This window comes from Pleurodeles waltl, chromosome 6 (genome assembly GCF_031143425.1).
Source record: "Pleurodeles waltl isolate 20211129_DDA chromosome 6, aPleWal1.hap1.20221129, whole genome shotgun sequence".
NCBI lineage: Eukaryota > Metazoa > Chordata > Amphibia > Caudata > Salamandridae > Pleurodeles > Pleurodeles waltl.
The window spans coordinates 976,778,075-976,805,972 of NC_090445.1; the positions used below are offsets into that span (position 1 = coordinate 976,778,075).

At 48.4% G+C, this 27,898-nt stretch overlaps 1 protein-coding gene across 1 annotated transcript in view; it reads right to left on the bottom strand.

Annotated features, from left to right (window-relative positions):
* Positions 1-27,898, bottom strand: part of NOC3L (NOC3 like DNA replication regulator) — a 433,719-nt gene that overhangs the window by 324,524 nt on the left and 81,297 nt on the right. Inside the window, exon 6 of the mRNA XM_069239851.1 lies at positions 22,834-22,964. Within this exon, the coding sequence (XP_069095952.1) occupies positions 22,834-22,964 (131 nt within the window). The remainder of the gene's footprint in view (positions 1-22,833; positions 22,965-27,898) is intronic.

The window sequence follows — 27,898 nt, forward strand, 5'->3', positions numbered from 1 at the left end:
CTCTAGCAGAGTGCTCAAAGCCCTTAATGTCTGCACCATAACCAATGGCAAGAGGTCTTTTAGATGTACCTTTCGAGTGACACAGCATGCTAAAACACTTGAAAGAACAATAAGTTGAAATGTCCTTGACTCAGTACTAAATGGCAAGAGTATGCAAAGTAAGTTAATCTACAACAACTACATACCGATTTTAGGAAGTTGGCTCTGTATGCACTATTTCAAAGTGAGGAATAGTATGCACAGAGTCCAATGGTTCCCCTTAGAGGTAAGATAGTGGCAAAAAGAGATAATACTAATGCTCTATTTTGTGGTAGTGGGGTCGAGCAGTAGGCTTATCAGAGGAGTAGTGTTAAGCATTTGTTGTACACACACAGGCAATAAATGAGGAACACACACTCTGAGACAATTCCAGGCCAATAGGTTTTTGTATAGAAAAATATATTTTCTTAGTTTATTTTAAGAACCACAGGTTCAAATTTTACATGTAATATCTCAAATGAAAGGTATTGCAGGTAAGTACTTTAGGAACTCTGAATAATCACAATAGCATATATACTTTTCAAATAAAACACATATAGCTATTTTAAAACTAGACAGTGCAATTTTCAACAGTTCCTGGGGGAGGTAAGTATTTGTTAGTTTTTGTAGGTAAGAAAACCACCTACGGAGTTAAAGTTTGGGTCCAAGGTAGCCCACCGTTGGGGGTTCAGAGCAACCCCAAAGTTACCACACCAGCAGCTCAGGGCCGGTCAGGTGCAGAGTTAAAAGTGGTGCCCAAAACACATAGGCTTCAATGGAGAAGGGGGTGCCCCGGTTCCAGTCTGCCAGCAGGTAAGTACCTGCATCTTCGGAGGGCAGACCAGGGGGGTTTTGTAGGGCACCGGGGGGGGGGGGGGGACACACAAGTTAGCACAGAAAGTACACCCTCAGCAGCACGGGGCGGCCGGGTGCAGTGTGCAAACACACGTCAGGTTTTCAATTGGAATCAATGGGAGACCAAGGGGTCTCTTCAGCGATGCAGGCAGGCAAGGGGGGGGCTCTTCGGGGTAGCCACCACCTGGGCAAGGGAGAGGGCCTCCCGGGGGTCACTCCTGCACTGGAGTTCCGATCTTTCAGGTCCTGGGGGCTGCGGGTGCAGAGTCTTTACCAGGCGTCGGGATCTGGGAAGCAGGCAGTCGCGGTCAGAGGGAGCCTCGGGATTCCGTCTGCAGGCGTCGCTGTGGGGGCCCAGGGGAGCAACTCTGGCTACTCACAGTCTCGTAGTCGCCGGGGAGTCCTCCCTGAAGTGTTGTTTCTCCACAAGTCGAGCCGGGGGCGTCGGGTGCAGAGTTGCAAGTCTCACGCTTCTGGCGGGAAACGCAGTTATCTTTAAGTTGCTCCTTTGGAAACAAAGTTGCAGTCTTGGGTGAACAGGGCCGCTGTTCTCTGGAGTTTCTTGGTCCTTCTAGAGCAGGGCAGTCCTCTGAGGATTCAGAGGTCGCTGGTCCCTGGGGAAAGCGTCGCTGGAGCAGTGTCTTTAGAAGTGGGGAGACAGGCCGGTAGAGCTGGGGCCAAAGCAGTTGGTGTCTCCGTCTTCTCTGCAGGGTTTTTCAGCTTAGCAGTCCTCTTCTTCTTAGGTTTCAGGAATCTGAGTTCCTAGGTTCACGGGAGCCCTTAAATACTAAATTTAAGGGCGTGTTTAGGTCTGGGGGGTTAGTAGCCAACGGCTACTAGCCCTGAAGGTGGCTACACCATCTTTGTGCCTCCTCCCAAGGGGAGGGGGTCACATTCCTATCCCTATTGGGGGGATCCTCCATCTGCAAGATGGAGGATTCCTAAAAGTCAGAGTAACTTCAGCTCAGGTTGCCTTAGGGGCTGTCCTGACTGGCCAGTGACGACTCCTTGTTTTTCTCATTATCTCCTCCGGCCTTGCTGCAAAAAGTGGGGCCGTGGCCGAAGGGGGCGGGCAACCCCACTAGCTGGAATGCCCTGTGGTGCTGTAACAAAGAGTGTGAGCCTTTGAGGCTCACCGCCAGGTGTTTCAGCTCCTGCAAGGGGGAGGTGATAAGCATCTCCACCCAGTGCAGGCTTTGTTACTAGCCACAGAGTGACAAAGGCACTCTCCCCATGTGGCCAGCAACATGTCTCGAGTGTGGCAGGCTGCTAAAACCAGTCAGCCTACACGGGTAGTTGGTTAAGGTTTCAGGGGGCACCTCTAAGGTGTCCTCTGGGGTGTATTTTACAATAAAATGTACACTGGCATCAGTGTGCATTTATTGTGCTGAGAAGTTTGATACCAAACTTCCCAGTTTTCAGTGTAGCCATTATGGTGCTGTGGAGTTCATGTTTGACAAACTCCCAGACCATATACTCTTATGGCTACCCTGCACTTACAATGTCTAAGGTTTGGCTTAGACACTGTAGGGGCACAGTGCTCTTGCACTGGTGCCCTCACCTATGGTATAGTGCACCCTGCCTTAGGGCTGTAAGGCCTGCTAGAGGGGTGACTTATCTATACTGCATAGGCAGTGTGAGGTTGGCATGGCACCCTGAGGGGAGTGCCATGTCGACTTACTTGTTTTGTCCTCACCAGCACACACAAGCTGGCAAGCAGTGTGTCTGTGCTGAGTGAGGGGTCCCCAGGGTGGCATAAGATATGCTGCAGTCCTTAGAGACCTTCCCTGGCATCAGGGCCCTTGGTACCAGTTACAAGGGACTTACCTGGATGCCCGGGTGTGCCAATTGTGTAAACAAAAGTACAGGTTAGGGAAAGAACACTGGTGCTGGGGCCTGGTTAGCAGGCCTCAGCACACTTTCAATTCACAACATAGCATCAGCAAAGGCAAAAAGTCAGGGGGTAACCATGCCAAGGAGGCATTTCCTTACACAACCCCACCCCCCTCCCCCCTCCAAACGAAAGAGGATGAGACTAACCTTTCCCAAGAGAGTCCTCATTTTCTAAGTGGAAGAACCTGGAAAGGCCATCTGCATTGGCATGGGCAGTCCCAGGTCTGTGTTCCACTATAAAGTCCATTCCCCGTAGGAAGATGGACCACCTCAACAGTTTTGGATTTTCACCTTTCATTTGCATCAGCCATCTGATAGGTCTGTGGTCAGTTTGAACTACAAAGTGAGTACCAAAGAGGTATGGTCTCAGCTTCTTCAGGGACCAAATCACAGCAAAGGCCTCCCTCTCAATGGCACTCAAACGCTGCTCCCTGGGGAGTGACCTCCTGCTAATGAAAGCAACAGGCTGGTCAAGGCCATCATCATTTGTTTGGGACAAAACTGCCCCTATCCCATGTTCAGAGACATCTGTCTGCACAATGAACTGCTTGGAGTAATCTGGAGCTTTTAGAACTGGTGCGGGGCACATTGCTGGTTTCAGGGTGTCAAAGGCCTGTTGGCATTCTACAGTCCAGTTTACCTTCTTGGGCATTTTCTTGGAGGTAGGTTCTGTGAGGGCTGTCACTATGGATCCATATCCCTTCACAAACCTCCTGTAATACCCAGTCAAGCCAAGGAATGCCCTGACTTGAGTCTGGGTTTTTGGAGCTGCCCAGTCCAGAATAGTCTGGATCTTAGGCTGAAGTGGCTGAACTTGGCCTCCACCTACAAGGTGTCCCAAGTAAACCACAGTTCCCTGCCCTATCTGTCATTTGGATGCCTTGATAGAGAGGCCTGCTGATTGCAGAGTCTTCAAAACCTTCTTCAGGTGGACCAGGTGATCCTGCCAGTTGGAGCTGAAGACAGCAATATCATCAAGATAAGCTGCACTAAAGGATTCCAAGCCAGCAAGGACTTGATTCACCAACCTTTGGAAGGTGGCAGGGGCATTCTTTAAACCAAAGGGCATAACAGTAAACTGATAATGCCCATCAGGTGTGGAGAATGCTGTCTTTTCTTTTGCTCCAGGTGCCATTTTGATTTGCCAGTACCCTGCTGTTAATTCAAAGGTACTTAAGAATTTGGCAGCACCTAATTTGTCAATCAGTTCATCAGCCCTTGGAATGGGATGGGAATCTGTCTTGGTGACAGAATTAAGTCCTCTGTAGTCCACAAAAAACCTCATCTCTCTCTTTCCATCTTTGGTGTGAGGTTTGGGGACTAAGACCACTGGGCTGGCCCAGGGGCTGTCAGAGTGCTCAATGACTCCCAATTCCAGCATCTTGTGGACTTCCACTTTGATGCTTTCCTTAACTTGGTCAGACTGTCTGAAAATTTGTTTTTTGACAGGCATGCTGTCTCCTGTGTCCAGGTGGTGTGTCTGACCAGGGGTTAGGGAAAAGAGCTCAGCAAACTGTTGCAGGACCTTCCTACAATCAGATTGCTGTTGGCCAGAGAGGGTGTCTCAATAGATCACTCCATCAACTGAGCCATCTTTAGGGTTTGATGAGAGGAGATCAGGGAGAGGTTCACTCTCAGCTTCCTGGTCCTCATCTGTTACCATCAACAGATTCACATCAGCCCTATCATGGAAGAGCTTAAGGCGGTTCACATGGATCACCCTCATGGGGCTCCTGCTAGTGGCTAGGTCCACCAGGTAGGTGACCTGACTCTTCTTCTCTAGCACTGGGTAAGGGCCACTCCATTTGTCCTGAAGTGCCCTGGGAGCCACAGGCTCCAAAACCCAAACCTTCTGCCCTGGTTGAAATTCAACCACTGGAGCCTTTTGGTCATACCAAAAGTTCTGGAGCTGTTGGCTGGCCTCAAGGTTTTTACTTGCCTTTTCCATGTACTCTGCCATCCTTGAACCTAGGCCAAGTACATAGTCCACTATGTCTTGTTTAGGCTCATGAAGAGGTCTCTCCCAGCCTTCTTTCACAAGAGCTAGTGGTCCCCTTACAGGGTGGCCAAACAGAAGTTCAAAGGGTGAGAACCCTACTCCCTTCTGAGGCACCTCTCTGTAAGCGAAAAGCAGACATGGCAAGAGGACATCCCATCTCCTTTTGAGTTTTTCAGGGAGCCCCATGATCATGCCTTTTAATGTCTTGTTGAATCTCTCAACAAGGCCATTAGTTTGTGGATGATAGGGTGTAGTGAATTTATAAGTCACTCCACACTCATTCCACATGTGTTTCAGGTATGCTGACATGAAGTTGGTACCTCTGTCAGACACCACCTCCTTAGGGAAACCCACTCTGGTAAAGATACCAATGAGGGCCTTGGCTACTGCAGGGGCAGTAGTCGACCTAAGGGGAATAGCTTCAGGGTATCTAGTAGCATAATCCACTACTACTAGTATGTACATGTTCCCTGAGGCTGTGGGAGGTTCAAGTGGACCCACTTTGTCCACACCCACTCTTTTAAAGGGGACCCCCACCACTGGAAGTGGAATGAGGGGGGCCTTTGGATGTCCACCTGTCTTACCACTGGCTTGACAGGTGGTATAGGAGACACAGAACTCCTTGACTTTCTTGGACATGTTGGGCCAGTAGAAGTGGTTGACTAGTCTCTCCCACGTCTTGGTTTGTCCCAAATGCCCAGCAAGAGGAATATCATGGGCTAAGGTCAGTATGAACTCTCTGAACTCCTGAGGCACTACCACTCTCCTAGTGGCACCGGGCTTGGGATCTCTTGCCTCAGTGTACAGGAGTCCATCTTCCCAATAGGCCCTATGTGTTCCAGTTTTCTTGCCATTGGACTCTTCAGCAGCTTGCTGCCTAAGGCCTTCAAGAGAGGGACAGGTTTCTTGCCCCTTACACAACTGCTCCCTTGAGGGTCCCCCTGGGCCTAAGAGCTCAACCTGATAAGGTTCCAACTCCATAGGCTCAGTTCCCTCAGAGGGCAGAACTTCTTCCTGAGAAGAGAGGTTCTCTTTTTGTTGTTGTGTTGCAGCTGGTTTCCCAGTTGTCTTTCCTTTCCTCTTAGTAGGCTGGGCCCTTTTTCCAGGCTCCAGCTCTACTTTTTCACCCTGAGCCTTGCACTGTGCCCTTGTCTTGACACACACCAGTTCAGGGATACCCAGCATGGCTGCATGGGTTTTCAGTTCTACCTCAGCCCATGCTGAGGACTCCAGGTCATTTCCAAGCAAACAGTCTACTGGGATATTTGAGGAGACCACCACCTGTTTCAGGCCATTGACCCCTCCCCACTCTAAAGTTACCATAGCCATGGGATGTACTTTAGTTTGATTGTCAGCATTGGTGACTGGATAAGTTTGTCCAGCCAGGTATTGACCAGGGGAAACCAGTTTCTCTGTCACCATGGTGACACTGGCACCTGTATCCCTCAGGCCTTCTACACTTGTCCCATTAATTAAGAGCTGCTGCCTGTATTTTTGCATGTTAGGGGGCCAGGCAGCCAGTGTGGCTAAATCCACCCCACCCTCAGAGACTAATGTAGCTTCAGTGTGACACCTGATTTGCTCTGGGCACACTGTTGATCCCACTTGGAGACTAGCCATTCCAGTGTTAGCTGGAGTGGAGTTGGAAGTGGTACTTTTCTTGGGACAGGCCTTGTCTCCAGTTTGGTGTCCAGGCTGATTACACCTACGACACCAGGCCTTTTTGGGATCAAAGTTTTTACCCTTGTACCCAAAATTGGATTGTGAAGAGGCTCTGGGCCCACCCTCCTGTGCAGGTTTTTGGGGGCCTGAAGAAGACTCTATACTATTTTTGTTTTTGGATGTCTCAACACTCTTCCCCTGGGGAGGCTTTGTGACCCCTTTCTTTTGGTCACCCCCTGTGGAAGTCTTGGTCACCCTAGTCTTGACCCAATGGTCCGCCTTCTTTCCCAATTCTTGGGGAGAAATTGGTCCTAGGTCTACCAGATGCTGATGCAGTTTATCATTTGAACAATTACTCAATAGGTGTTCTTTCACAAATAAATTGTACAGCCCATCATAATCATTAACACCACTGCCTTGAATCCAACCATCCAGTGTTTTCACTGAGTAGTCCACTAAATCAACCCAGGTCTGGCTCGAGGTTTTTTGAGCCCCCCCTGAATCTAATTCTATACTCCTCAGTGGAGAATCCAAAGCCCTCAATCAGGGTTCCCTTCATGAGGTCATAAGATTCTGCATCTTTTCCAGAGAGTGTGAGGAGTCTATCCCCACACTTTCCAGTGAACATTTCCCACAGGAGAGCACCCCAGTGAGATCTGCTTACTTTTCTGGTTACACAAGCCCTATCAAAAGCTGTGAACCATTTGGTGATGTCATCACCATCTTCATATTTAGTTACAATCCCTTTAGGGATTTTCAACATGTCAGGAGAATCTCTGACCCTATTTATGTTGCTGCCACCATTGATGGGACCTAGGCCCATCTCTTGTCTTTCCCTTTCTATGGCTAGGATCTGTCTTTTCAAAGCCAATCTTTTGGCCATCCTGGCTAGCAGGAGGTCCTCTTCACTGAGGCTATCCTCAGTGATTTCAGAGGTGCTGGTCCCTCCTGTGAGGGAAGCAGCATCTCTGACTATCACAGTTGGAATCAGGGATTGAGGTTCCCTAGTTAGGACTGGAAGGGGGGAATTCTCCTCCAGTTCACTCTCATCATCCTCTGGGTTGTCATCCTCAGAGGGGTTGGCTTTTTCAAACTCTGCCAAAAGCTCCTGGAGCTGTTGTTTGGAGGGTCTTGAGCCAATTGTGATTTTCTTTATTTTGCAGAGTGACCTTAGCTCCCTCATCTTAAAATGGAGGTAAGGTGTGCGGTTGAGTTCCTCCACATTCACTTCTGCACCAGGCATTATGTTTCTTAAAGTTGGAATACTTTTTAAGAATCTAAAACTAGTTCTAGAATCTAATTCAAACTTTCACAAAACTTTTAAACTCTAAAAGTAATGCTAACAGGGACTAACACAAGGCCCTAGCAGGACTTTAAAAAATTTAGAACAACAGTTCAAATTGCAAAAATCAATTTCTAATGACAATTTTTGGAATTTGTCGTGTGATCAGGTATTGGCTGAGTAGTCCAGCAAATGCAAAGTCTTGTACCCCACCACTGATCCACCAATGTAGGAAGTTGGCTCTGTATGCACTATTTCAAAGTGAGGAATAGTATGCACAGAGTCCAAGGGTTCCCCTTAGAGGTAAGATAGTGGCAAAAAGAGATACATACTAATGCTCTATTTTGTGGTAGTGTGGTCGAGCAGTAGGCTTATCAAACGAGTAGTGTTAAGCATTTGTCATACACACACAGGCAATAAATGAGGAACACACACTCAGAGACAATTCCAGGCCAATAGGTTTTTGTACAGAAAAATATCTTTTCTTAGTTTATTTTAAGAACCACAGGTTCAAATTTTACATGTAATATCTCAAATGAAAGGTATTGCAGGTAAGTACTTTAGGAACTTTGAATAATCACAACAGCATATATACTTTTAAAATAAAACACATATAGCTATTTTAAAACTAGACATTTAGTGCAATTTTCAACAGTTTCTGGGGGAGGTAAGTATTTGTTAGTTTTTGTAGGTAAGTAAACCACCTATGGGGTTCAGGTTTGGGTCCAAGGTAGCCCACCGTTGGGGGTTTCGAGCAACCCCAAAGTTACCACACCAGCAGCTCAGGGCCAGTCAGGTGCAGAGTTCAAAGTGGTGCCCAAAACACATAGGCTTCAATGGAGAAGGGGGTGCCCCGGTTCCAGTCTGCCAGGAGGTAGGTACCCGCGTCTTCGGAGGGTAGACCAGGGGGGTTTTGTAGGGCACCGGGGGGGACACAAGTTTGCACAGGAAGTACACCCTCAGCAGGACGGGGGCGGCCGGGTGCAGTGTGCAAACACACGTCAGGTTTTCAATTGGAATCAATGGGAGATCAAGGGGTCTCTTCAGCGATGCAGGCAGGCAAGGGGGGGCTCCTCGGGGTAGCCACCACCTGGGCAAGGGAGAGGGCCTCCTGGGGGTCACTCCTGCACTGGAGTTCCGATCTTTCAGGTCCTGGGGGCTTCGGGTGCAGAGTCTTTACCAGGCGTCGGGATCTGGGAAGCAGGCAGTCGCGGTCAGGGGGAGCCTCGGGATTCCCTCTGCAGGCATCGCTGTGGGGGCTCGGGGGGGGGGGGCAACTCTGGCAACTCACAGTCTCCTAGTCGCCGGGGAGTCCTCCCTGAAGTGTTGTTTCTCCACAAGTCGAGCCGGGGGCGTCGGGTGCAGAGTTGCAAGTCTCACGCTTCTGGCGGGAAACGCAGTTGTCTTTAAGTTGCTCCTTTGGAAACAAAGTTGCAGTCTTGGGTGAACAGGGCTGCTGTTCTCTGGAGTTTCTTGGTCCTTCTAGAGTAGGGCAGTCCTCTGAGGATTCAGAGGTCGCTGGTCCCTGGGGAAAGCGTCGCTGGAGCAGTGTCTTTAGAAGTGGAGAGACAGGCCGGTAGAGCTGGGGCCAAAGCAGTTGGTGTCTCTTGTCTTCTCTGCAGGGTTTTTCAGCTTAGCAGTCCTCTTCTTCCTAGGTTGCAGGAATCTGAGTTCCTAGGTTCAGGGGAGCCCTTAAATACTAAATTTAAGGGCGTGTTTAGGTCTGGGGGGTTAGTAGCCAATGGCTACTAGCCCTGAGGGTGGCTACACCCTCTTTGTGCCTCCTCCCAAGGGGAGGGGGTCACATTCCTATCCCTATTGGGGGGATCCTCCATCTGCAAGATGGAGGATTCCTAAAAGTCAGAGTCACTTCAGCTCAGGTTGCCTTAGGGGCTGTCCTGACTGGCCAGTGACTCCTCCTTGTTTTTCTCATTATCTCCTCCGGCCTTGCCGCCAAAAGTGGGGCCGTGGCCGGAAGGGGCGGGCAACTCCACTAGCTGGAATGCCCTGTGGTGCTGTAACAAAGGGGGTGAGCCTTTGAGGCTCACCGCCAGGTGTTACAGCTCCTGCAAGGGGGAGGTGATAAGCATCTCCACCCAGTGCAGGCTTTGTTACTAGCCACAGAGTGACAAAGGCACTCTCCCCATGTGGCCAGCAACATGTCTCGAGTGTGGCAGGCTGCTAAAACCAGTCAGCCTACACAGGTAGTTGGTTAAGGTTTCAGGGGGCACCTCTAAGGTGCCCTCTGGGGTGTATTTTACAATAAAATGTACACTGGCATCAGTGTGCATTTATTGTGCTGAGAAGTTTGATACCAAACTTCCCAGTTTTCAGTGTAGCCATTATGGTGCTGTGGAGTTCGTGTTTGACAGACTCCCAGACCATATACTCTTATGGCTATCCTGCACTTACAATGTCTAAGGTTTGGCTTAGACACTGTAGGGACACAGTGCTCTTGCACTGGTGCCCTCACCTATGGTATAGTGCACCCTGCCTTAGGGCTGTAAGGCCTGCTAGAGGGGTGACTTATCTATACTGCATAGGCAGTGTGAGGTTGGCATGGCACCCTGAGGGGAGTGCCATGTCGACTTACTCGTTTTGTCCTCATCAGCACACACAAGCTGGCAAGCAGTGTGTCTGTGCTGAGTGAGGGGTCCCCAGGGTGGCATAAGATATGCTGCAGTCCTTAGAGACCTTCACTGGCATCAGGGACCTTGGTACCAGGGGTACCAGTTAAAAGGGACTTACCTGGATGCCCGGGTGTGCCAATTGTGTAAACAAAGTACAGGTTAGGGAAAGAACACTGGTGCTGGGGCCTGGTTAGCAGGCCTCAGCACACTTTCAATTCAAAACACAGCATCAGCAAAGGCAAAAAGTCAGGGGGTAACCATGCCAAGGAGGCATTTCCTTACACTGATCATAAATTAACTTGCTACTTAGCTTCAGTAATGCTCTTTCTGGTGGATATTCTATCTAACCGCAGATTCCTCAGCTTGTGAATATTACCCAGGCATCAGACTGAGGCCACAAACATTTAGAGCGGGACTCCTGGGTGCTGGTAGGTGGCACTGTGTAGCTCCACGCCAACATCCTTCAGCTCCAGAAGTAAAGAGGGGAGCCACATAAAAGACCCACCCACGCGCACAGGGGTCAGCCGCTTTCATAGGTTGGCCTCGCTCTCAAAAGAACAGTTCATCCACAGGTTGGCATGGCTAGTGTTCAGATCGCTAGATTAGGAGCATTTCAGATGGAAAATAGGCCAATTCACAAACTGGACAGCTGGGAGGGTTTGTTAAGAATCTGCAGTTGCCACCCAAAAGACAGTTACGAAAAGTAAGTAACTTAGTTCTTCTGATGGATACTTCTAACTGCAGATTCTTCACCTTGTCAATAGATACCTATCAGTACCTACCCGGCTGGTTGGTCTGTGAAATGGCTCATATCAAAAGATTCAGCAGGATGGAGTGAGTAAGCAAAATGCCCATCTCAATGGGCCGGCCTATCAAGGCAGTAATGCTCCGTGAAAATGTGTACCTACACCCAAATAGTGGCTGACAAATCATGATAACAGGTACTTAGCATGCCTACGCAGTGGTAGCTGCTTTGGCTCTGGTAGAATGAGCTGGTAGGCATCCGGAGGCTGCTTCTTGGCCAGTATGTAGTCAATCTTGATGCAAAGCACAATCTATCGAGAGATGATCCACTTGCGCACTGTCTTGCACTTCTTTGCACTAGCAAACTCCACAAAGAGCGGATTGTCCCCTTGATGTTCTTTAGTGCGATCAGTGTAAAAAGTGCTCTCTTGGGGTCTACAAAATGTAGACCAGATGTTCGTCCTCTTTAGAAGTACTTGGCAGAGAAAAGAACGTCAGAAAGATGATAGGCAAAGCAATGTGAAATAGTGTTACCACTTTTTGTAGAAAAGAAGCCTGGGTTCTCGACATCAGCTTATCAGGAAGGAACGTGGTTGGACTGAATGAGCCTGATGCTCTTTCATCGGTCGAGCTGACATTATGCCAATAAGAAAGACCATTTTGCGGGTCAATAAACTGACATAATTGACCACCATGCATCACCTCAAAGGAATTACACATTAAAAAAGTAAGAACCCAATTTAAATCCCACTGTGGCATCACAAAGGGCTTCAATGGAAATAAATACTACAAATCTTTAAGAAATCTCATCATAACACGTGGTTTAAACAATGCAAGCTGAACCCAAACTGCAAAACAGCCATCAGAGCCAACAAATAGCCTTTAACAGTGCCCAATGCAAATCTTTGCTGGACCAGGGATAAAACATACAACTCAGCGTCAGACAATTTGGCCTGAAGTCGGTCAATCTGGCAAGTATCATACCAGACCACAAATCTGTTCCAACGACTGGCACACACCAATTTTATATAGGGACACCTAGCTGTCAAGATGACATTAACAACCTCAAGAGGAAGTTCAAATGAAGTCAACTGTTGCCGCGTAATCGCCACGGAGGGAGGTACAGCTTGTACAGGCTCTGGTGCAGCACACTGCCCTGCTGCTGCAACAGTAGATCCTCCCCAAGCTTCAGATTTACTGCAGGTCATATGCTCATGCCCAGGAGTTACAGGTCCATACTTTCCTGGCCCAATCTAGTGCTACTACGATGAATGGTCATTCCTGATCTTCTACAGAACTTCGGGGCAGGAGGCAGCAGCAGAAATGCATCTCCGAGAGACAGCCTTCTTATACACTCCAATGGACAAAACTGCTGACGTTGTGCATTCTCTGAGGTTGTGAAAAAATAGAACTAGAGCTCTCCCCATTGATGGAAGATGCCTTACGCCACCTCAGGGTGTAACTGCCATTTGTGGTCCACTGAGTGTTGGCTACTGAGTTTGTCCACCGTGGTATTTTTAATGAAGCAGTCAGGTGGTACATCACCAGAGAAATTCCCAGGCACTTCAGCCACTAACAGAGGCTTACAGCCTCTGGGCACAGGACCCAAGAGCACCACCTCATCCCGTTTGTACCACATGGCAGTGGTGTTGTCAGTTGGAACCTGCACCATCATTTCCTCTGATGGTAGGAAGGAAGGTCTTCAATGCTAAGTAAATCACCCTCAACTCCAATGTATCAATGTGGAGTAAAGAGTCTGTCAGATACCAGAGGCTTTCCCAAATCCAAAGAGATGAATTTGTTGCCACAGTCAAAATTGGGTGGGGTAAGGAGCGGGGTCTGACACTGACCAAATCGAGTTCCAGCAGCCACCACTGCAGATCTTTTGCAGTCTCCTACAAAATCTGGACACTGCAGGGAGCGCATATGCTATCTGGCATGGTTCACCAGGAGAATGCAGGAGGCTAACAACCCCGGCAGCCTTAGCAGTCATCCATTACAAAGGCTGCTACATCAGTATCATAGTCCAATTGTCCTGGACTATTCGCTCCAGGGCAAAGGCATGATACCATACCACATCCAGAATGGCTCTGATGAATAGGAGCTTCATCGAGGGAGTCAGGTGTGGCTTCAGCAATTTAATGGTGAATGCCAACAAAGTTAGGTTTCTCTTCTTCTGGAGGTGGTTGACAACTGCCAGAGGCGAGCCCGTCTTTAACAGACAGTCCATCAGGTATGGGAAAACTGGTACTCACCCCCTTCCGGATCTCTGAGCTGCTACCACCGCCATCACTTTTTAAAACACCTGAGGGGTTCTGGTGTGACCAAAAGGCAACACTACGAACTGGAAATGTCCCAGGCCCAATGCAAACCATGGGTAGAGCCTGTGGCCCTGCAGGACGGGGATATGGAAATAAAGTTGTCTGACTTAATGACTTGACACCGTAGAGGAAATGCTGGATCCTGTCCCCAACAGGGTGGCTGTGTGCCATGAAGTACAGACTAAAAACTTTTGCAGCGGGGGTTGTCAAATGATGGGGAGTACAAAGGAATGGGGCAGGCAGCAAACTGAGCTGTTGGCTATCCTTGATGTGCTGGGTGTTTGAAGTCCAAGGCCTCAGCCATGAAAAGGCTGTGAGACCTGTTGGGCTAGCGGATGGGTCTAACGTTGGTAGCATTGGAAACCTACTGTAGCCTGGAAAGGGGCAAAACTGCTGGTGGAACAGTCTGGGTGGGGCAGACAGGCCAGGGAATGTGCTATGGCTCTGCTTTCTTTAAAACGTTTCAGGGCAGAATCCTCTTTCTTGACGAAAATAGCGAGAGCCATCAAGTGGCATGTCCATCATGGAGGCTTGGACATCACCGGAGAAGGCCATTGACATCATCCAGGTGTGGCACCCAAGTGTCACCCTTGTACCCATCACCAAACCTATGCAGTCAGTTGTGTCCCAGCCAGAACTAATTACAAATGTTCCTGTGTCTCGGCCACACTTGATAGTCTTTAAAGATATTTTAATTTGGTTACATTTAAAGCACAGCAACAAGACCCTCTAACTTCTGCCATTTCCCAACATTCAACGTGTCGTGAAGCGTTAGTCGGTCCATTTACCCACAGATATTAAGAGAGGACTTAATTAACATGTCCCAGAAACTCTACTCTCATGATACTATAGGGGGAACATCAATAACTGTATGTAGAGAGACTTCATCCTCAGGACAGTCCTCCTGTGTACCCTCCTACAGCCCCAAAAAAGAATTCAGTAGGTCATTTCAATTGTGCAGGTCGTCTTCCACTTTATCATCATTCTGCAATCGCCCACTCATTCAAGTCTTGCACCCATCCTTCCACACTAGGGCCAGTTTGCACCATCCAAGTAATGGCAACACTCCTCTCTGCCAGGAGTAGTTAAAGGTACAGGAATTTAAACTAAAAAAAATTCCTTTATGTTTTTTTAAAGTCTCCTAGCAGGCAAACCGTTGGACTCATTGTAATTACAGTCTCCAGTGCTGTAATCACCCGGGTTCACTACAATTTTCTAAAAGGAGTTGGCCAAGGGGCACTGCCAAGCAAGTTGCAGGAACGGGGCCATGGGTGCCGGACATCTATGACAACTGCTAGCTTTGCTAGGGTCTATCCTATGCATTAGTGCAGGAGTAACATGCATTCAGTGCAAGTACTTAAATCTTGCATTCCATGACACAGTCCGGGCTATGGAATAGGTTTTGCTTCATAGGGCATCATCCATGCGCACCCCTAGTTCCTCCTCCCAAGCGACTCTAGTTGAAAATGGGCTACAGGGCGTATCAGTGTCCCTGTACAGGTGTGATACTAGGTGATGAGCACCTCCTAACTCTAACAAACCCCGTAACAATAAATAACAATAATGATATGGGGGTGGACGGCTGTAAATGTAGGTCATATTTCTCTGTTTATGGCTGCAATACTGGTGTAGGTGAGAAATTTGTCCAGGCCTTATCTCAAAGGTGTCCTGAGCTGCTCTGAAAGTAATGATGTGAATGAAGTTATCCTCAGGGTAAAAGTACCCTAAGTTCTTGCATCCACCTCCCTGCCGGAAAGAGATATTGATTGTGGCCGCTAGTGTACTAAAGGCAGGTAAGTCTCAGAACTGTAACTTCCAGGCAAAAGTATCTCCCCAATATAATCTTGACTGCACGCAATCAATCAATATTTGTAAGACACGGCTACTCCCCCATGAGGGTCTCCAGGCGCTGGGACAGACCCCCTTTGTTTAATGAGGTAAGATACTGGTGACGAGCCCACCAAGAACAATAAATGAGTGAGGGGATCAACGTGCGTCTCATTTCCTAGAAGGGCCTTCTCCCAATTTTCCCTTTCCAACAACCATTGTGGGGCATGCTGCAGTTGGGAGGCAAGGCAATACATTTCCAGGCCACCCTCCAATGTGGGCAAGTATAGGTGGCCCACGCAACCCTACTCCTGCCACCTACCCATAGAAGTGTTGTAAGAATAGAATGCAATTTCTGAAACACTTCCCGAGTGAGTGTATCAAATGAGTGCTGCACTAGGTACAGGCAACGGGCCAACAAGACCATCTTTGCCACAGCAACACTACTCATAAGGGACAACAGGGGTGTGCTCCAGAAGCGGACCAAGGCATCTTAGCCGATAACCACTTTGTCAATGTTGCAGTGTGGTCACAGCCGGGCAGCGAGCACCAGTCGCAACAGAATGAAGGCAGTCGCAGAGTGGATGAGGGGACAGCTGCCTCAAACTCAATTTGGAAAAGACAGAGATCCTCATTCTGGGGCCAGCCACTTCCGCCTGGGATGACTCCTGGTGGCCCAACAGCCTCGGAACTGCCCCCACTCCAACCAACCACGCCCGCAACCTCAGCATCATTCTCAACTCATCACTGTCCATGGCCCGCCAAGTCAACGCCACCTCCTCGTCATGCTTCTATACCATTCGCCTGCTCAGGAAGATATTCAAATGGACCCCCATCGACACAAGGAGAACAGTCTCCCAGGCACTTGTCAGCAGTAATCTCGACTACGGCAACGCACACTATGCCGGAATCAACAAAAAACTCCAAGCAAGACTCCAGAGAATACAGAAGGTTGTGGCTGGACTGATCCTGGACATCCCTCACCACAGCCACATACCCACCCACCTGAGACCTACACCGGCTCACTGTCAGCAAGCACATCACCTTCAAACTCCTGACCCACGCATACAGGGCCCTCCACAACGTCGGGCCTGCCTAACTCAACCATCGCCTCTCATTCTACACCCACTCCTGGCAACTCCACTCAGCACAACTGACCCTCGCTACCAACCCCAGGATCCGGAACAACACTGCTGGAGGAAGATCCTCCTCATACCTCGTCACACAGACCTGGAACACAATGCTGCTCCACCTCAGGCAGTCCCCATCACTGATTCAATTCAGGAAGGACCTCAAGACCTGGCTCTTCAACTGACCCGAAGCAGCACTTTATAAATGTCGATTGATTGACTAATTGACCATGATCCCAAACTAACAAAATTGCTCTTTCTCCGATCACAGAGAGAGATATGGCAAAACATCAAGGTCTCTACCCACTCTATCCACCAACATACCCGGGGGAAAAGCAATGACTTGCCTTGACTGATCCTAAAGGCCAATGAGCAGGTATTGGAGAAGTAGAGGCAATAACTCTTGAAGGACAGTTAAAAAAAAAAAAAGTATTATCCGCATATAGAGAGACTAGGTGGGTCACATCTCCAATTCGGATTCCCCAGTCCGTCATCTTCTGACTAATCTGGATTGCTAACGGCTCAAGTGCTATAGCAAAAAAGTAAAGTAAAGTTGAGAGGGCAGCCTTGCCGTGTTCCTCTGCCCACCTCCCACAAGATAGAAAACAGTTGACCGACCTTTACCCTCACCATCGGTGCTGAATATAATAGCCGCACCCATGATCAAAACTATAAGCCAAATCCCATTACTTACAGTACAGACATAAGATAATGGCAATCAACACTGTAAAAGATCTTAGCAATGTCGATGGAAACCACTGCTAGTTCCTCTCCCCTTTCCTCCAACTCGTACATCACGCTTATCAACTGCCAGAGATTCATGGTGGTATTACATCCTGGGATGAAACCACACTGATCTTTGTGTATCGGTTGTGCGATCACTGGCCACAGTCTAAGGGAGAGTACCTTACATAATACCTTTGTATTCATACTAATCAATGTAAGCGAACGGAAGGCCGGCGGTTTGGATGCATTTACCCCAGGCTTCAATACCATGGAGATTCAACCCTCCATCATAGAGGGAGGCAGGACACCAGTCGTCTTGTGCCTCGAAATACAGCTCCAGCAATCTCTGCATGATATCCGGTGTGAAGGCACAGTAAAATGCAGCTGGGAAGCCATCGTTTTCCAGGACCATGCCCCTCCGGAAGGCACACAAGGGCCACCCTAATCTCATCAACTATCAAACATGAGTTCTGCATCCAACTCCTGTGCTGCCTCCACCCCTAGACGAGGTAACAGCAGGCTAGTAAAAAAATCAGTAATGCGTCCAAGGTCAAGATGACCCGGGCAGGAATAGACCACCTGTTCCAGGTGCTGCTGAAGTGTTGCTACAATGTCACCCTGCTTGCACACTATCCACCCCTGTGTGGTCCTCAGATGCAAAATAGGGAAGCTTGGTGTCTCCCAATGGAGCACCCAGGCCAAGCATCATCCAGAAGTTTCTCCCTCTCTGTATAGCAACTGTCTGTAAGATTTCAAAGTATATCTCTTGAGTAGGTCTCTAACCACTGCAACCTAACGCTGAAGTTCAACTTCATACCGTCAACCATCCAGATTGCCCAATAGGAGCTGTTGTAACTATGCAAAGGCTTCCTCCTTCTGAAGGAGCTCCTCCTGTAAAACCCGGCACACCCCATTTGATAATCCCACACATCGTCCCCGTAAGACAGCTTTCATCACCTCCCATTCCAATGCCCGACTTTGGGTGGAGGCCCAATTAATTTCAAAGTAGTCTGTCAGAGCACCCACAAGTGTATCCCTGCCTACAGGGTCTTGTAATATTTCAGTTGGAAACCTCCACGTGCATGGGGACCTAACACTGTCACCCCATTCCGAGAAACATGCTTCTGGAGCATGATATGAAATATAACAAGACTGATGCGTCACCTCTAGCACTTGGGGGGGCCAAGTATGCAGGCAATAAGAAACAGTCAAGTATGCTATAAGTACCGTGGGTGAGTGAGAAGCAAGTATACTCACGACTTTGTCAGGTGTGACTCCCTCCAAGCAACGCACAACCTCAGCTGGTCATAGCCTCTCAGAGCCTGGATTTCATCATGGGCTTAGTGTGTGCCCGTGGAGGGCGACAGTCAAGCACACCATCCAGTATGCAGTTGAAGTCACCCAACCACATCAACCTTACATTCACCGCCAGTGACACAGCGTCTCTCACTGTAGTGTAAAAAGGCTCATCATCTACATTGGGACCATGAGGATTCGCAAAGGCCACACCCACACTATCCAACCTCCCCTGCGGTAATATATACCACCCTTCAACATCTGCCTCCATGTAGCTCAGAGTGAAGGGTACCCCAGGAGCATTCACGATCAGCACCCCTACCAGTGAGAATGAAGACTAATTTGCATAATATACCTGCCCTCTCCATTAACTTGCAACTTTCAGGGCCTCAGCATCAGTAAGGTGGGTTTCCTTGAGGCATGCTATGCTTACACCATGTTGCTTAAGCAGAGTGGACTCTATATCTTTTCTTATAGGATCCTAGTCCCGACACATTTCAAAGTGAGGAGCTTATACTTGTTTTGGACAACCACTTATAGCAAGCCTTGTGTACTCCGACCACACATCTCCACACATGTCATTATGGCAGTAAACACCAAACACCTGAACATAAAACCCCCAACCATTACTCCCCCCTCCCACCCAGGACAAGTAGCATTAAACAAGAACCACACACATGTCCAGTAAAATCAATGTGGCAGGACTTGCACCATCACTCCCCTATCTCATACCCACTCCAATACTCCCCACAACAAAATCAGAAACCCTACTCCCACCGCACTAATCATAGGAGAAATTGGGTTTACCTCAAAAGTCCCAACATAAGGTCAATCCAAGGCTTACATAGCGCCCCCTAGGAAATCCCCAGGCATCTCAGATGGGTCCCACCGTCCTCCCGTCTCAGCTACTCCAAAGAAACACTTTCATGATAATGCAATACAATGGTCAGTAATACACGGTCAATCATTCTCAACCTATCAGATCAATACAGATCATAAGTCACTGAATAGTAGTACTAATATGGTATTTCACAATGTATTGCACACCTCAGTCTACACCACGCCCCTTGGTCCCAAAGTGCACTCCAGACATATCAATGGCAACTCACTCCCCAAAAAAAGGGCGCACACCTTCACTCAGGTACCAGTATCAGGAACAATGTCTCCAATGTTCACTGGGTTGTCGGAGTCCTTGCTTTCCCCAGGGGCAGGGGCTATGCCCTCACAGGGCTCCTTCTACCTTTGCAGTACCGGAGCCTCAGAGTCCATTGTGCAATCATCTCAGATTACCAAACATCCACAGCCTCCCTCAAGAGGGCGCCTGGCACCTCCAGCCTGCTGTCGCCTGCGTCTGCGTCGTTTTCCACCTGCATGGAATGACTCCACCTTGCCCAATGGGTGCCCTCGAGGAGCACCCTCCATTTCCAGCCATGCTCAGACATCCTCTGAGCGTTCAAAGAAGTGCGACTTACCCACCTCTATGACTGGCAATTTAGCAGACCCATAGTGCCAAGTCATTTCTTAGCTTTCGTGAATGTTTTACAGTGCGCCTGCACTTTCTGGGTGTAGTAAGGACATACTGTAATGTTCTTTCCCTCAAACTGTTACGTTGGTGCCTCTCTAGCTGCATGAAGGATGACATCTCTGTCGCAATAATTCAGCAGGTGAGCGATCAATTCCCTTGGTGGGCACCTGGAGGACAGGATGGTGCCAGGACCCTGGCAGCACGCTTGATAACAAAGGTGTTAGAGAGTCCCGTGGGGCACAACTCAACCTTCACCCACTGTTCTAGGGATCGCTCGGCAGGGAAACCAAGCCAACTTATGTTGTTCCTTCTTGTTCTTCCTTTTGCATTCTCCACATGATCCCCCACGGGTACCAGTGACAGCAGTCAATAGCATAGGGTAGGGGGTCCCCCACTATCTTGCCATGGTCTATGGCACCCCCGCTACTACAAATCCTCACATGTTCAGGTGAATGGGGGGTCCCCTGTCCAACAACTGTCCACTGCTGAGGCCCCCCGCACATGCAATAGACTGGGGAGGCACGCCTACATAGCCGGTATTATCTCAGCACCTCTGTGTTAGTCAGTCCAGGTAGCCAGTAACAGGCATGCATGTACTCTAAATAAGGGCCATTACCAGTCACTCAGGCCCTGCAGGTTTTCCCCGGTGCCAGTAAGCAAGGTTCCAGAAGGCCAGTAAACACCACACCAGGCAGTCTAAAATTCACAGTGAGGGCCTCACAGCGCAGCTTTATGTATCAAGGCTAGGACATTATGGCACCTCTATCCCAGTAAGGGCAATCGCCAATGGACAAAGGTGGGAATGTTCAGGAGCTGTTCCCCAGTGGTGCAGGGATCCCCTCCCTCCCTGAACCAACCAGTACCTATACATAGTAGGTGTCACCACGGGTAGCTGTCAGCAGCGAGAAGGTCGGAAGCGTCACTTCCAGAGGTCCAGGCAACACTCCCCAGTGGCAGCAATCAGCAGAATGCAGGTTGGGGGCAAGAGCCGCACTCCCTGGGGGCCAAGAATTTCTGCACAAGGGCAGCAGCCAGCAGAATGCAGGTCAGGAGCAAGGACCGCACTCCCCGAGAGTCGCGTAGAGCTACTAGGCCCAGTCTATCCACATGAATGCAGCACTGCCATGAGGACGCCTGCACCCGCTCCCAAGCAGGCAATACAGATTACAATGGTGCTCTCCCCCCCACCCAGAAGCCTGAGAGTGGTCTCTAGGAGCCCTCAGGCACATCTGCTTCATGTAATCGTCTCCCTTGGGCCCACACCGACAACACAGGAGCATCTCAGCACCAGGTCTGTGCAAACTGCAGCTGCTAGAATGGGAACACCCTGCCGAAGCCTGAAGGCACCCCAGGCCCGTTGTGCCACTGAGTATATCGCCACTGCCAGGAGGGACGACTGCTCTTCTCCTCCAACAGCCCTCAATGTGTTGCTGTAGCCTCAGACAACCCCGGAGCTGCTGTCTGTGCTCCACCTGGGCCTCTCTCAGCTCCACTGTCCGCACCTACGCACCTAAGCGCCATTGTTCTACAGGTTGCGGGTCGACATAATACACATGGATGGCACATGTCAGATGCAAGGGTCGCCAAGTCTATACAGTTAGGCCACAGCGGTCAGGAGAGTATGCCCCAAGTTTGTCAGAAGAGGCAAACCTCTATATAAGACAGGGTACTGCAGGATTAAGCGGTGGGGAGTCGCATCCTGACGGCAATCTTGCTAGCCATGCCCTCCACCACCCTGGATAGTTTGGGTCATCTGGAATGGCCTGTAAAATTTGGTTCATGTTCCATAGGGCATGGGAATAGTAGCCTAGAAGACCACTCGTGTTGAGGTGGATTCTGCTCAGAGACCCCCTCTGGCACCAACATTGATGATAAGGAAACTGTTACAGTAGGTGGTGCAGGGACTGAAGCCAGCACTGGAGCCTGTGCTAAACCCGAAATGGGTTTGAGGTGATCAGCCAGTGCAGATGGCTGGCTGAAGTCCTAATGGTGGCCCCTACAGATTCTAGAGGCCTGCCAAAGTAAAACGGGTAAAATGCTGAAAATGCACAGCACAGCCTCCGAAAGGCCTCAACTTAATGTGACACTGCTAACAGATCCAGAAGTTAGGGGTGCATCAGGTAGACTTGTGATAAACTCCTACGAAGACTAGGAATGAGATTGGGTGGTAGGGGTGGTAGGTTGATGCCTTCTGGAGTTGAAGTGGCAGGACGGGCCGATTCTCACTTTGTTTTTTTATGCTTCTTCTTGGCCTTATCCAATATTTCCAACTGAAAAGATGATCTGCCACAAGAAACAACTTTGAGAGAGGAACCTACCTTTCAATTTCAACCAGTCGTGGGACAGAGTCTTCCGCTGTTTGGTGACATACAGCTTCACCTCGCAGTCCCATATGACCTTTGGATTCATCTGTGCAGTTGCCACAGGCCCTGGAATCGTGCTCGGACCCAAAGCACCACAGAAAAAATGTTGTTATGGTCTATCAAATACATCAGTTTGCAACAGTCCCTACATGACTTTAACCCTGTTGTCTTTGGTGACATTTTCCCTTGCGCACTGGAAACGTTTGCAAACAAGAATCTGAAGAAGTCTAAGGGGTAGTTCCGTATCCAAGTCTGAGGCGCAGAAAGAAAGGAACTGACATCAGTGCAAGGGGGTGGTAGCCTCTACTTGTGGCTCCACTCCACACTTCCAGAGCGGAATTGCGTTAGCGTGGAGGCCCACAATGGCGCCTATCGTGGCACAGGAGTACCACCCTAAAAGTCTGAAGCCTGTGGAATATTCACAAGGTAAGGAATCTGTGGTTAGAAATATCCATCCAAACCTGGCCATTCTTTGTTACTAAAAATATCACAAGTAAAATTAGAAAAAAATTAATGATAACTTAGTTCTGATGAAGTTAGTTATAAACTAACTGGTACCCACACTGTTTTCTGGGTCGGACAATATGGAAGAAGATAAAGTTGCAATCTTGATTTTCTTCTCGTGCAACTGTGTTTGCCTCTGTAGAATGATTTCTTCTGTGGTGAGCACAGGCAGAGGTTCCTCATTATATTCTGAAAACACAAGACAGTTCAGATTACATTTTTATATTTGTATGTTGAGTATTTTGTACAAAGATGTAATGAAAATTAAATAGATTTGAGGTGTCAGGAAAGGAAAACAAATGTGAGCAAAGAGACATTTGTAACTGCCAGCCTTACTTTGGAAGCACAAAGACCTTAAAGGGGCAATAAGTATAATGTTGTGAAAAGTAAATAAATTGTGAACATTAGTCTTATAGGTATGCATAACAACTAATGGATCAGCAGACAGATGTAATATTTCCACTGGAAAACGTAAATTAGAGTGGCAAGTCCATTTAAGCAATTCATATCTATAACCGAAAGAGTAACTAAGCAACTGTTGTACTGGCTAAAGACATATGTGTACATATGTCTGGGGGTGCCTCTATGAGCGATAACGTGCTCTATGGATAAAGTGTCTAGCTATAGTAACTCTGCTGCCAAGCTAACACTGGAAGTTGGAGAGCAAAAGTTAATGTTTTAGAGGAAAATCTAAACTGGGGAGTGTGAAGCTCCAAAGCAGGGGTGTTGAAAAGTTTAGGACCCCAAGCTAAACTAACACCATGGTGGTGGAGCGGCTCTGGGTGGTATGAAGAAACCGTGTCCAGGAGTTTACACGTATAACTGGGGCAAAAACTCCAAATCCTATCCTGCAAATATGAAACATTCCTGGAATAGACACAGGCTTTTAAAATCTAGTCTTCTATTTTGAGCCAAGTGTCCCAGAGATGCTAGGGTGACATAGCTGTATTACATTTATCTGAGGGAAAAGCACACACTGGCATAATGTGCCTAGCAATTTATTGATTATCCCCATAACAGGAATTAACCATCTAAATGTGAGTTAACAACTAAAGCTACAACAATGTGGCAAATCTTTTTGGGGATCAGAATGGAAACTTTTCCCAATTTGGCAATAAAAGAAAGAAAAACATTTGATTGTGGCATGCACTACTGTAGATTTACATGCTCTGCCTACTCCTGCCATCTAGTGCTGGGCTGGGTGTGTGGCGCTTGTTTTTCTTCAAATAATTCTTTCAAGTCACAAGGTATAGGGTCTCCTCCTAAGACTGATAGTATGCATGGGCATTGGCTCCATTGCTAGATTAATAACCACACTTTGGGTGAGGATAAAGGTGGAGCATAGAAAAGAAAAGGTAGATCACAATGCAACAGTGAGAAAGAAAAAAAGAACATCTGCAACAACCAGAGGCTTCCAGAGAGGAGGGCGGGCACATGAGAATCTACAGCACATCCCAATGACAGATGCTTACAGGAAAGGTAACATTTCATTCATGGCATAATTACCTGCAGATACACAGGTGGCTTACTGGAGAATGCTGCAGTGGACAGAGTTTGCAGTACAGCTTGGCCGTCTTTGCATGTTGGCGTGCTAAGACATCCTGACAGTAGTGTCTGGTGAACGTTTGTGGAGTGGACCAAGGAGCCGCTTTACATATGTCAGCTATGGGAATGTTGCCAAGGAAGGCCACAGCAGCCCCCTTCTTGCAAGCGGAGTGAGGGCTGGGTCAGGCAGGCAGTTGTCCTTTGGCCTTAGTGCAGCAAGTTTAAATACACTTGACAAGCCATCTGGCTATACCTGCTTTAGAGAGCAAGGAGAACAGAGCTACTGAGTTTTACAAAAGGGTTTGGTCATATCAGTGTAGTACATAAGGACTCGCTTGTCATCTGGTGAGAGATGGGCCCTCTCTGTCACATAGTCCAGGTGTAGTAAGAAACCAGTAGCACAATAGTTTGATTAAGATGGAAGATTACCACCTTAGGCAGAAACTTTGACTTAGGTCCCAAAAACGAATGGATTGTTGTGGCCTTGAAAGGAGGGTTTGTGTAGGGTAAGTGCTTGAAGCGCGCTCACATGCTTTAAAGATGCAATAGCAACGAGAAAGGCAACCTACCAAGAGAGAAACTGGAAGGTACACAAGTGAAGGAGCTCAAAAGGAAGCTGCATGACTCAAGATAGGACTATTTTGAGGTTCCAAACAGGGGCTCGGGCAACCTGGGTGGGATGACTCTTGAGTACTTTCATGAGAGTGTTCTCTGTTTTGTAAGTAAGCTGCAAGTGCAGCTAAATGAACATGGAATGACGTCCAGGCGAGGCCTGATGTTTGAAGATGAAGAAATTAACAGAGAGCGTTGACACACACACACACACACACACACACTGTTCCTTAGCCACATGTGTGCCCCTGTAATACACACTTACCAAGACACCACATATACACAATAACCCATTGTCATTCCAATACAACACAACCCGTACATGCCGCAAACACACTGACATACATCCGACACAACATACACGTACCTTTGACACTGCACCCACACACAACACAACAATGACAACCAACACAACTACACCCTTATCTACACAACACACATTACCGCAGCTAAATATATCACAACGTCCGCCGCACAACCACACCCACCTGAATGTGTCACATGGCAACACATCATACACATCGGTATCACATGCAAGTGGCACACATACAGACATGACCACATCACCCACTCATTCTCGCTTTACCTCGACCAGCCAATTGCATTGCATGCACACATACAAGTACTTACACACACACACACACACACACAACTATCAGCACAACATGACAGGGACAGGTCCACTGGCAATGTGCACCCATGGACACAGCTGACAGGTCTGAATTTACCGTCATTGTGGTGCCAGCATTCATTTGACAATGTATACTGGCACCATAATGACAGCTGAGTATGTGTGCGATTAGCTGTTTATCAGTGTGTCCCCAACATTTGTATGTCATAGTGATTGAAAAAAAAAATACTGTGACAAGTATATGCCTGCAGTGGCCCCGACCTTCTGTGCAGTGCCAATTCAACATACCCTAGCAATATGGCTTCCGTACTTTCGAGTCTTGCAACAGGAGGGGGTGGGTGGGGTTAGCAGCAGTGATGACACAGTCATGACCAGTTGAAGATGGGGGTGGAATGTGGAAAAAAGGGGAGTTTTCACCCCTTCCCTTCCCCCTAATACGCCAACTCAAACATGGTGGTCAGACTGCCACTTTTTTCTTGGCGGTAAGGCACATCCAAATCAGCACAGTGGGGAGAGTGTCTGGGGTTCCACCATCAGCCACTTTTCCCTATTGCAGCATTGACACAAGCAGTCTTTCTTGGCGAAGACACCGGTTTGAATGAGGGCTTTCGTCTATTGGACTCCAACATCTAAATATGGCTGGTGGACTGCAGCGGTGGCTGACAAGTTTTTAAGACAAAAAATCAGGTCCTTTGTGAAGGACCACTGGTTTCAGCAGCTCACTGTGTCTGAGAAGGCAGTAATGGACAAACCTTTTCGTGTGCCTGCATAACAGGGATGGGTGGTGGGCCTACAGGCCTCTTTAAAGATAGGCGTGCACTCTAGAGGTAGTTTAAGGTAACCAAACTCTAGGACCTCAGGAGCCGAATAGCAAGAGTGAGCTGTCTCTGGTTTGGATGCCTGACTGTACCATAGATCTGCATTAGAAGGTATAGCTGGTTGGAACGCTTCTCATGGGACACTCCTGATGAGTCAAGAAAGGTTGTAAACGAGGGCTGTCTGGCCCACGTGGGAGCTACTAGGATGAAAGAGAGGGATGTTTGCTAATGCTTTCAGACCACTTACAGAAGGAGTGGGAGAGGCAGAAAAGCATAGGCAAATATCCCTGACCAGTTAATCAACAGTTCATTGTCCATGGGTTGTGGGTGTGGGAACTTGGAGCCGAAGCACTGGTGTTCGGTGTTTTTAGTGGCAGCAAAGAGGTGTACACCGGGGAACCCCTAACGAAGGAAGTAAAGTAGCAGGGCTTGGCATGGCGTTCCCCCTCCTAACCTTGTTGCTGCATCCTGTTGAGCAGGTCTTCAAATTTGTTGGCCACTCCAGAAAGTTACTCTGCTAGCAGTCGTATGTTGCGCTGAAGTGCCCCAACGCCAAATGCTCTGCGCTAGCACTGACAGCTGCGGAAAGCGCATGCCTCCCTGTTTCCGAAGGTAATACATGGCTATCTTGTCATTTGTCATAATAAGGACTACCTTGTGTTGGACCTGACAAGAAGGCCTTGAATGCTAGCAAGATGACAGTAACTCTAAGTAATTGATGTGGAGGTCATGTTGGTGGGGGTGCTCACATGTCCTGAGTAGTTATATCTTGCAAGTGCACCCCTTATTCTGTGAGGGACGCATCCCTCGTGATGGTCACTTGCGGGATTGGGTCCCAAAAGGGTCAGCCCGGCAACAGTATTTTGCTGTTCCACCACTGGAAAGAGTGATAGGTGCTGGCCTAAATCAACACTAGATCTTCCCAGTGACTCTCTGATTGTGTCCAATGTGCTGCCAGGTGCAACCTTGAATGGGAAGTATGGCGAAAGAGAAGACTGTCATGCCAAGGAGGCGCATGGCGGTTCTTACGGTCAAGTGGTGAGCTGGATGAAAAAAAGGCAGGAACAGCTGGAATATTTGTACCCATGCCTGTTTGGGAAAAGCTTTCCTGGTGTCTGTGTTGGGAACCGCACTCAGAAAGGGCTGAACCTGAAGGAGTTGAAGGTGGGATTTGGCAATATTGATAGTGAACCCTAGATTGTGTTAGAAGTCTATGGTGGTTTGAGTGTGGGTGAGGCACTGTTGTCGGTTTGCAATCTTGATCAGCCAGTTGTCCAAGTAAGAGAACACGTCGATGCTGCTCAGTCTGAGATGGGTGAGACCCAAAGTAAGGCATTTTGTATACACCGTGAGGATCCTGGTGACCCCGAATGGCACGATCTTGAATTGAAAATGCTTACCACGCGCCTTAGGTTGCAGCAATGACCAGGATGGATAGGGATGTTGAAACAGGCATCCTTCAGATCCAAGGCGGACGTATAGTTGCCTTGTTGCACCAAACAAATGATGTCTAGTAG